Source organism: Anastrepha ludens, chromosome 2 (genome assembly GCF_028408465.1).
Source record: "Anastrepha ludens isolate Willacy chromosome 2, idAnaLude1.1, whole genome shotgun sequence".
NCBI classification, from domain to species: Eukaryota; Metazoa; Arthropoda; class Insecta; order Diptera; family Tephritidae; genus Anastrepha; species Anastrepha ludens.
Window position 1 is genome coordinate 115,877,979 of NC_071498.1, and position 12,077 is coordinate 115,890,055.

At 35.6% G+C, this 12,077-nt stretch overlaps 1 protein-coding gene across 1 annotated transcript in view; it reads left to right on the forward strand.

The window, feature by feature from the left end:
* Positions 1 to 12,077, forward strand: part of LOC128871903 (hemicentin-1) — a 334,429-nt gene that overhangs the window by 123,949 nt on the left and 198,403 nt on the right. The window contains exon 9 of the mRNA XM_054114067.1: positions 8,541 to 8,679. Within this exon, the coding sequence (XP_053970042.1) occupies positions 8,541 to 8,679 (139 nt within the window). The remainder of the gene's footprint in view (positions 1 to 8,540; positions 8,680 to 12,077) is intronic.

Here is a 12,077-nt window from a genome sequence, read left to right on the forward strand (position 1 = left end):
TTTTCCGGTAACATCCTGTTTATATATATATATATATCTTAAGCAATATTAAGAAAATCACTTCCACGTGCAATCCCGCGTTCCTCCACTGCTTACATTGCGAGTACCTTTCACACTCCAACACTCCAGTACCAAATTTTATGTTTGTTACTCAGCTGCGGATTCTCTGGGGTCACATTAAAACCGCTATTTTCCCAAATTAACCATTTAACATTAAAAACACATACAATCAGCGTTTCATTTTTCTTTGAAATGCTGTAAAAAAGTGGAGCGAGCAGAATAAAGCACTTTCGTGGGGCACCTGAGCGTATGAGTAATATTTCCCTTACACTCAGCATATGCCTGTCTTAACAAGAGTTCCCTTGAAGACAAACAAAATAATATCACTGAAGATATGTATGCCTGTGTGTATATGAGTGTGTGCCTGTTCTACTATGTCCTTTGCTCAACTAAATAGATGACTGAAATGGAGAGAAAATGAAATTCATTTCGCGTTGTCAGAAAATGGAAAATAATGACAAAACACCAACTTTGAATGGCGGCGCATGAAGCGAAAGCAGCGTTCGTTTACTTATACGTTAGTGGTGGAAGCGGAAGAGTCAAAGCTTTGAGCGCGGAGCCTAATCGAAGCGTACAAACACTCATTTAGCCACAAAATGCAGAGTGGTTCGGTGTAGTTGCGGGTGAGAGTGCCCAGAAATTTTAATAGCCAGAATAGGCGTTCTTGCAGCAAAAAAAAAAAAAAATCAAAAATTAGCGCCAAAGATGGTACAAAGCATAAAAGCTAGAACAAGCATGAGGGCAGTGTTGGCAACACCATTTTCATTTTCATTCTAATTTCGAGTATGATTTTTATTTTTATTTTTATTTTTATTTGAATTTGTATTTGCAGTCTTATTTTTCAGTTTCCATTATCTTCTTTGGTACATTTATTCATTTATTCATTCTGCTATTTCTTTTGCTTAACAAAAATGTTTCCCTAATGAAAAACGACATTAATAAATATAATTGAAATTGGTGGAGCGTGTTTTGTTGTTGCCCCCGTAAAACTCAGACAAAAGGAAATTTAAGATTCAAAGGAGCCAGGAGACAAATATGGGCTCCTTTCACGTGTCAGTGTATGTTTAATGCAAACCTATTCATGCAGATATACATAGATAATAATTTTGCTGTCATTCTGCTTATTTTTCTGTTTCCAGCCGAATAGAAATATGATAATCTACAAACTAGAAGCGCCACAATTAGATCTAGTCATGTATGTAGAAGTGCGGCCAAAAAGATAGCAGAGAAAAAATTTAAGACAATCTCTCGGGAAATAAATCTATTCTTAGAAAAATATATTAATTTTCAGTTTTTTTATTTTATTTTTTTTTATTATCGATGCTCACTCACTTTTAGAAGCATTGCACAATTGCACACAGTATTTATAAAATGAGACTAATGAGCAATTTTCATTTGATAATTGAACTTGTTTTAATATACATTTTACAATACAATCGCTCTTCGCTTTCCATAAGGTTTGCTACCGTTGTGAACTTCAAACGTTTCAGCAGAATTCGGTCGAAGTAATTTGATGCCGCATCGTTGACAACATTTTTTAGTCGTCGTTTGTGAGCTATGGCAAATTGTTTCGTTACTTCAGTCACAGTTGGTACACCAAGGCCACGATGAAGGTCGCCATGTAGGATATTGTTGGATAGACGTTCATATGCATATATTACGAAGATAACAATGCTTTTATCTTTCAAATAGACTTAATTCGATTGAAAGGAACAGATGCACATAAATAAAAGCAAACAAGAAATAAAAACTTAAGTTTTTAATTCCGTCAATATAAATATAATCCTCTAAAGACGCTCTTCATTGGCTGTTGACCGAGAACCCCTCCGATTTGTGGTTGGTGTCTTGATGTTGTTCAACAAGTAGAGCGATCAACGATATTATGTACCCTATGCAGGACAGGTGGATTTTATGAAAAGTTTTTTCATGACAGAAATGGGCTCGGGGGTTTGCCCCCTCGCCTACCAAGGGGCGACCTTTTCTATGAATTGGAGTTTCCTGCCAGCGTCATTTTGATACTATTATTTATTGGGCAAATACCACAGCCAACCACAGCTATTCACCTAATGGAGAAGGTTGATGGGATTTCGGTTGGAGCACTGCCTCAGTACTTCGAGGAAAACCCCAGAGACCTTAAACGCCTGGCTGCCACATCCGGACATATGCAGAGAAAGTGCTCAACAGTCTACTTCTCTGAAATGTCCCCACAGTTTCTGCAATGGGGGCTAAATGGTAACCCTAGCTTTTCCGCGTGAGTGTCGATCGTCTAATTACCGAACACAGCTACGAGTTTGTAATTGAATGGCGTGGACTCCCCAGAACTATATGCGTGCTGGGTCTGTTGCACTGAGGCCAAAGGGTTTTCGTAATAGCACATGGAAAAATGGAGCTACATCTATTCTGCGCTTTTATGGGAAATAAATTGCGCAACTCCATCTTATGTCTCTTTAAGTTCCGCCAATATGTAGTCAGTCTCCTCATGGCGCGGTAGGAGACCTCTGAGACCAATTTAGTTGACCTATGCTGTTAACACAACAACAACCAATTCAGTTGACCCCTTCCTGGCAAGCTCAACAGCAATTACATTTCCGTCTATTTTCCTATATCCTGGAACCGAAATTAGAGAAATGTTGCCTGCGCATCCAAGAGATTTTATTTTCTTCTTGCAGAAGTTAACCCATTTGGATCTGCACCATGGGTCGTCAATTTCTTGATCACAGCTTGACTATCGGAAAAAAATTTTATATCTCCCTCGCTCCCACGTTTCTTAAATATTCTGCAAAGGGTAAAAGGTCCCATTAGGGAAAGAGGTAGAGGGTTAATATGTATCAAGAAAATAATCGGCCTAGTATGGCACATAAAATTGACGAGTATATTTTATATCTCAGATGTTCTGATCTTGTGATTTCACTTGACATTTCATTAGTTTCAAAATGAAACCTACATTTGAAAAAGTGTTGCGGCGTGGGTAAAGTAGCGCAGCTTTACGGGGCGTCTTATGTGACAGGAAAATGCCATTAACGAATATGGGAAAGGTGTACAAAACCCGCGTGAGACCAGTAATGCTGTATGGGTTGGAACGTAGGGTAATGCAAGCTAAGCACACACCGAAAGTGCACGTGGCGGAAATGAAAGTGATTGGCTAGGCAAAAGGAAAAACACGCGTGGACAAAGTGAAAAAGAAATATATGAAAATTGCACAAATCTCGGACAAAATGAGGGAAGGCAGGATAAGATGGTATGGAAACGTAATGCGTAGAGACGAGGACCACATCGGCAAACTCGCCATGAACATAACTGAGCCAACAATAACTATAAGAAGACCACAATCGACCTGGCTAAATACGATAGAAAGGGACATAAGAGAGCAGCACATTGATGATGTGTCGACGCAGAACAGAAGAAACTGCCGCATGAAGTTAAGAAGGGCCGACCCCAAATAGGGATAAGACAAGAAGAGAGAGAGAGAGAGAGACTAAATAGTAGAACCACTATTTGCTCCTTTTTTATTTGATAAGAGGGACGATTGACTCGTCATCGTTACTAGAGAAAACTAGTTCACTATTCCTTAGCGAGGCGCACGAAATCATAATATTTTCTGATTAGGGATGGGTCGAAATAATTATGCTTCTAATGCTCCGATTTCTAGAATTTTGAGATAATTTAATTCGCTCTAGAACCTGCTTGGTCATGATTTTTCTTCCACAAACTCTTTAACCAGATTCTAAGTATTATCTAATAATTTTCTCTGTAAATGATAGGAAATGCCACATTTTCTTCATTAAAATGAATTTAATAAATTATAAGTTTAGTTTATTTTAGATTAAATTACAATATTTGGTTTCAATCTCCTTTTCATAGTCTGTAAGAAATACGGCATTTCTGGATTATTAATATTTGAGTAAGCAAATAAATTAAAAATATCAATAATTAGCCCATGAAAATTGAAATTGAATGTATTTCGTTGAGAATTCCCAGTTAGCTAAGCTCAATAGAAAGTGGCCCCTAATAATGTTGGCTGGTTGAGTTGAAAACTTTTATATGATGTGGATTGCACCACTGATTTATTTTCACCTCAGTTGTAGTTGTATTATAAATATATACATACTTGCATATAAGCATCCAAAGAAGGTGTACACCACATATTGGTGACTATTTGACTATTTACCTATTTTTCTACAATATATATTTTTATAAGAATATAGTTTATACTAGAACAAAATCTATAAGGCAAAATTTCCAAATTTGCACAAAAAAATCGGCGAATTAAAAAAGGTCCTACTTTCTAGCAGAATTTTTGAAAACAGAATATCCGGTTCCCAAGATAGATCTGAACTTTTGCTCTAAAATACAAACACCCTATAGAAAGAATTGGCAGACCAGAGTCATATCTGACGATAGTATTCACTGTATTTATACTGACGACTGAATCGGACTTAAATTGCTCCTTTTGACTCCCAGACCGGTGTAGCGTCTTCCAAGCTAATAGCTACGCCATAGGCAAAGCAGCAAAAGCGATAAGACTAATGGACTTATCTCCGGCAAACCCTAAAACTTTTGTTGATAGTCAAGCAGGGATCAAGGCACTGGCCTCAGCGCGCATCAATTCAACAAGCTTTCGCTTATCCAACAACACAACACCACATTTTGTTGGGTCTCCGGCCACTCTGGTGTGCAGGGAAACGAAAGAGCGGACGTGTGTGGAAAACAATACTCAGTGCTTGAAGACATAAATTCCTCTAAATGAACTGCACCCACCGATTGACTTGAGCGGAAGCCAATGAAAAGTGGTCACCGACTACTAACTACCGTGTCTGCAAGGCACCAAAACGGAATCTTAAATGCATAAAATACTGCTTGGATTCAACTACCAGCATCCTCACAGGTGCAATAATGGGTCACTGTAGGCATATAGGCACTCTACTCAGTAGAATGGGTGTACCTTGTAATGACTTCTACAGGAGTTGCGGAGATGAAGTAGAAATTGAGTCTGTGAATGTCCTGCACTTCAAAGAAGCCGTGTGAAATGTCTTCACGATTACTTTTTTGAAGACCAGAGAAATGGAAAATTGTCTCACTGGAGGGACTAGTTAGTTACCTTCTTAAGACCTAGAGACTTATTTAATTAAGTTAGGGAATGGAAGGGCCATTTAACTAGAGACACCGAGTGTCTTGCCTTAGACACCTAACCTAGAAAAATTAAAAAAAAAATATGAGTATACCGTTTTATAGCTCACTGAATTTTAGTATAAGGAAGTGATATTTGAAAGTGGCTCAAAATTCGCGTTGTTTTTTGATAATTTTTTTCGCTGAGGTGTTACGCATTTCTCCCATATAAAGAATTAATTTCATTAAAAAAAATACTCATTAATAAATTGCCGTATCCTGCCTCTGTGCTTAACTACCAGACGGTGGGTTCAAAAAAAAGAAAGCAAATAAAAAATAAAAAATACATAGTAAATGCTTGCAACATTCTTTTGACACTTTCTGTGTGCGTACGCATAATTTTGCAGCATATTCCGTATTGTTGATTGTCAAAAACATTTACAACACTTTTGCGGCTTATTGCCACGTCATAATACTTGTTACTGTTAATTTTGTGTTCATGAGCATTCGGTTTTTGAGTTGTTGGCTTGCACCACAGGATTTCACTTTAATTAGACTAACTTACAATATATATTTATATACATAAATATATGTACACATCATGCCATCCAGATCCCTTTGTTACCTTAGAACGTATTAACGGTACAGCAGCTGCAGCATCAACATTCATTAGACACAAATACATACATACACATCCGCATTTTGTTTGATAATTTCCAAAAAAGCCATCCTTCAATTAACTTGACTCACTAGGTTTTGAATTTATTAATATATTAATAATATTTTGCACAAATGACTTACCGAGCGCTAAGCTGCCAGCTGAACTTAGATGTACAAAACAATTCTCCTTTCTCGTGCTTAAGTGCGAAGCAGCGAACAACCTGGAAATTCCGGTGGAGCTTTTTTTACTTTTGAGCATATCTGAGCAGCAGCAAAAATTATAACATTAAGAATGAGAATAAAATTCGTTTTGTTGTGGTGAGGCCCGCTTAAAGATTAACTAGTTGCACTGAAAGCCTGAATGTTTTTGAAAATGTCTACTTTTTCACCAAACTAAGTTTAATTAGAAATGTCAAATTTATGTGGGCAAAGTTGGTTAATTAAAATTTAATTATAATGTTAACGAATATGCTCCTGTAAGGACGACAGCAATCTACCCTCACAGCTGACGTCCACTAAATAGATATTTATCTTATGGAGGGAACATTTTGTCCACTCTGCTGAGTGCTGCAGATAGCGAGTAATTGCCTTCTCTCAATCAAACCACGAAGAAAAACGACACTAAGTTGGATGGCCAAATATACGAAAATGCTGCCTTCTGAACTCCAGTCTGAAAACAGTCTGCGACAATTGCGTGCAAGGGCAACGGGCTGATGGAAGCTTTCTACGCGGGGAAATCAAAAAGTTCGCAGATCGAAATGGAAGTGGTTTCGCATTAAATATGAAAATGAATTATTCAAGATACGCTTTATTTTGCCGTGGAAGAACTGATTAGTCCTAATCAGCACCGGATTTACATCAACTAATTCTGCTTTCAATTTTTACGGAAAAATACTTAGCGTATTTTTGAAGTGGCATCCACGCTGATGATTTAATACAACTTCCTTCAAAATCTTAGTTGCTAAGTTAGCTATTTTTGGTTTTCATTCAATATCTTTGTAGTGGATGAAATCTTATTGGGAAACTAGCAGTTTTGATGTTGGTTATTGGTGGTATTTCATAAAGATTAATTCAAAAGACTCGCCAAGATGTTGTTTTAACACACAACACGTAAAAATGTAAGCTCTTTCAGGTTTCACTACTTTTATTCAAAATGCGGCTCTTAATCGAGTTATGAGTATGAGAGATCTACCCTCCTGTTTTCCGTTAATTAAATTATGCTTCAATCCGTATATGGGGATGATTGTGAAAATTTACGATCGACACAATCGGTAGGAAAAACACTTAATGATGACGTAAACCCAGAAGGGATAAACCACAGAAGGGATAATCCAGAGCAAACATTGAAAAAGTGAGTGACTTTATTAAAATGGAATGGAATTGAGGGCTCATTGGAATGGAATTGGGGGCTCCTCAGACAAATGTGTATCACTTTTTGACCGAGTCATTATTTTTACGTCTACGTAAGCTAAACTACAGATTTCTTCCGCACAAGGTGACAGGCGATGCAACAAGGGCTGTGAATGAATTTCTGATAGCGAATTATTTTGCTACGCCATGGGCAGTATTCACTTGACTTGGTGCTCCACGACTACTATTTATTCCCGACGCTACATTTGGCGTTGCAAGAAAAACGTCATGAATCGATTGTAAAGAGTCAAATCGCTTTGCCCACCGCCATGAAAAAATCCTTGTATCGATACAGATATGTAATTCGAAAAGTATGCAAAATGTTGTATCAAATCCGAAGGCGAAAATATTTATTAATATTTATTTATAATTATGAAAGTTTATATTAAATTACGAAACGAACGAGTTGCTAAGACTGTCGGACAACTGATTCATAAAAACTACTTCTTCTATTTGTAAAATCTTTAGTTTTTTTGTTTGGAATATGTTTTCATATGGAAAATTTAATAATATTGACAGCTCGAGGAATTCATATTTGTTGGTTTCTTAATAATCTTTATTGCGATCCGTAAAACTTTCCATTGAGAATTATGCATTTCAGTGTGTCCTGTGGCGTTAAGCTACTGTCAAGCACAATATTTAAAGGCAAGGATAAATATACGAACATACGCTGACACGCACACATATGTATATATGTAAATATATACGAGTACAACACAAGCTGACTGCCGCAGAGAAATTGAGAGTGGCTTTGGTGGAAAAAGGCATAAAAAAGAAATATTCAATACAATTTGCCATTTTTAACGAAAGCAAAAGGAAAAAAAAACTTAAGTCGGACGAAACTTAATTGAGTAGGAAATTATATGAACCAAGGTTGCAAGGCCTAGTTGTGGCGCTTTCAAGTGCTATAGGCGCGCGTTTGTCGTTGTTTGAATGAAATGCTTCCGAAACAGAGGCATTACCAGTTAGGGTTTGCCCTGCGAGCGCATGACACAGATGCCCAACTGGCTTTTATGTTTAATGATGCCCAAAATTATTTGCTTTGTGTTGCCAATTTCTTTTCGTTTTTTTTTTCTCGGCTAAATTCTTCGAATAATTGTACAAATGTGTACTCCCCTCATAAACGGCAGCAATTGGGTGAAATTTTTCGAATTCGCTTTCCGTCTGTAGTACTTGTCCCATTAACAATTGCACAGAGATGTAAATTAAATAATTATTTTTCTCCATTATCATCATTATTGATTTCACTTCATTTAAAAATGTTCAAAAATGTTACAATAAATATTGAATTTTTTTCATTTCAGGGTATGCGTATGTCTGGTGAAAGTTCGGATATATTATACCTGACGCAGTTGGAGCGCGAAAGTGCGGGTGCCTACGCCTGTGGGGCAGCCAATACGGAGGGAGAGACGCGCAGCTCCAGCTTAACGCTGAAAGTCCAATGTAAGTAAAGTAGTTGCATAAATCGATTGGATATTAAATGAAAGCAATGCGGTAAAAATATATATTTTAAACAAATATTCCCAATCCTAAGATGCTTGGAATTTACTTAAGCGTTCAATTGATTTTATTCTCAATTTCCGATAAAAGTAAGAGAAAAGCAAACGAAACCCAAATCTCTTACAAATTTCACTGTAGTCACTTTCGAACCGTATCAATTTCAGATTAGGCCGCAAATCCCTCAGACCAAATATGCGTTTCTTCGACTTGCCTTTCACCATTGTTATCTGCCACTTTACTCCACCTTCTCCTCTAAGCCCACACTTTGCGCTAAGCCGCAATGAAATGCGAAGCGGTTCGATCTACTTTGAAATTTATGCAAAAGTTACAAAAACACATACACGCACATACATTTATGTATGTAGGTATATATCGATAAATACATATAGTTACATTGGACGAAGAGCCTAAGGAAGGCTATACAGAAGAGTATCGTGAAGAACAAAAGCTTGAGGGAGCACAAAAACAGAATAGCAATGCTGGTGGTGAATCTCAGTTTATCAATTCAAATGGAAATTTCACGTTTTGACAGAAACATTGATATGCAGATTTGTTGTGCTACAGTTCGCAGGACATAGAAGCTGCTGAACCGGCACAGCTGCAAATACAGTATATCTGCAAAAAATTGAGAGTGGAATAAAAACAACTAATATGAAGTGGAAATAATTTTGATAAAATAAGATAAAATTAAATAGTACACGCTGAAGTGAAATAAAATTAAATATCACAGAAAAAATATATAAAAATAAACTAAAAAGATGTATTAAAATTTATTAAATAAAATAAAGCCAAATAAAAAATAAATTAAATTAAATTAAAAAAAGAAAAATTTAATAAAATAAAATGCAATTAAATTGAATTGGAATAAAAAATTAATACAAGCAAAACAAAGCAAAACCAAATAAAAACAAAAACCAAATAATATAAATTATATTAAAAAGATTATTTGTTAAAATATGTACAACAAGCAAACTAAAATTTTATAAAACGAAGCTTCATTAAATTGAAATATAAACTAAAATAATATTAAGTCAAGTAAGACAAAGCAAAATTAAATTGAAATAAGAATTAATCAAAATTAAATAAATAAGAAAACTAAAATAAAATAGAAACATTTACATAATATTACATAAAATAAAACTAAGTTAAATTAAAATAATAATAATAATAAAAATATTGTAAAATAAGTAAGAAAACTAAAATAAAATAGAAACATTTACATAATATTAAATAAAGTGAAACTAAGTTAAATTAAATGAAAAAATTAATTACAAAACAGACGTAGAATAATGAAACAACATAAAATAAAATAATATATTACGAAGTAAGGTAAAATAAAAAAGTTAAAAAAATATTAGAAAAAAATAAAAAAATAGAATTAAATAGGAAATGGAACTATATAGGGTAAACAAGTAAAATTTAATAAATAAATAAAGAAAATAAAAATGAGTGAAATAAATTTAAATTAAAGAAGATAATAACTAGCAATTAGAATATTTATTTAAATCAATAATAAATAAATTATCTTCAAAACATATATTAAATTAAATTATAAAATAAAATAATATAAAAAACAACAAAAGGGAATAAAGGAAATAAATAAATTAAAATAAAAAATAAAATAAAAATAAAACAATATAAAGTACAATACAATAAAATCAAATATAAAAAAATAATACCTACTAAATTAAATTTATTTAAATGAAATTAATAATTAAATATTTTGTTTAATAAAATTAGGAATAAAGTTAAATTAAAGTAACTTCAAATAAAACCGAGTGATTTAAAATTAAATTAACGAAGATTAAATTAACAATTAAAATATTTGTTAAAATCAATAAAAAAATTAAATTAAAATAACTTGACACTTGTTGCAGCGAAAGCAGCGACACGCATGAATGCTATATCGAAATGAAATAAGTATCTTGGCCATTCGGCCATACTGAACAGGAACACTGTTATCTCTTCCGACATAGACTATCATGTAAGTCTTCCATCACCACCCTTGCTATTCTCATGTTCACTCACAACTAGGGAAGAGTGGAAGACAAATCTTACCGAAATCGATGGCCTTCTGATTATATATACAGATGGTTCAAAACAAGACGGTAAAGTAAGATTTGGAATCTTTTCCAATTCCCGTCACATCAAACTATCATTCAGATTACCCGACTACTGTAGCGTATTTCAAGCGGAAGTATGCGCTATCTGGTATGTTGCGAAAACTCTCTTAGAAAATAGAATATCACTAGAGGATATCCGCTTTTTCACCGACAGTCAAGCGGCCGTTCGAGCACTCAGCTCCTCTTATCCCACTCAGATGTGGTTCGATCCTGTCTCTTATCTCTTAACGAGATAAGTGTTCAGAGTTCTGTCCAAGTTATCTGGATACCGGGTCACAGTGGATTCGAAGGTAACTGCAAAGCTGATGAGCTCGCGAGAGCTGGAGCTGCGCAATCAAATGTTAATAACTTACCCACAATCCACATTCCGCTCTCAACATGTAAAATGATCATTGATCGAAAATTTCTCAGCATTGCTGATCGGAGGTGGCGAGTGGAAACTAATATACTTGCGTTACGACCAGACAAATCTGGCCATCCTACAATCTGAAACAGACAAAAACCCTTATAAGTCTTTGGAAATACGAACTAAGGCATATAATATCTCTTATCACCGGCCACTGCCTTTTGGGCACTCACGCACGTCGGCTCGGGGTTCCTCAAAACAACCTGTGCAGATACTGCGAGGACGAAGATGAGGAAGTATCGAACAGACATTTGCTGTGCAGTTGTCCCGGTCTAGCCAGAAGTTGACTCACTCTTCTAGGCTCTCCAACAATTGACAATCTTTCAGTACTCTCGAACCTGAAAATCCAATCTCTCCTCAAATTCTCGAAACGAATTAATATCTTTGACCAACGAAGTTAAATATCTAGGAGTAATCTTGGATAAGAAGCTGACCTGGGAGACACACGTTTCACTGAAGGTGAATCGTGCATTGAAGATTTTTCAGCAATGCCGTAGAGCCTTTGGCAAAACTTGGGGTCTGAAACCTGCTGTGGTCCTATGGATATACACGGCACTTATCAGACCAATCATCACTTACTCTTCTGTGGTCTGGTGGCGACGGAGCATGGTTAAGTCCACAATCCGGGAACTATACAGGCTGCAAAGAAGTGTATGTTTATGCATCACGGGTGCCATGAGTACAACCTCTGGTGATGCCCTAAATGCTATGCTTAATTTGCTCCCCCTGGATCTTAAGATACAACAGGAAGCAATAAAAGCAATGTGTAGACTCCATAAATATGGTTTCTGGCACGAAGATGGAACTTCGGG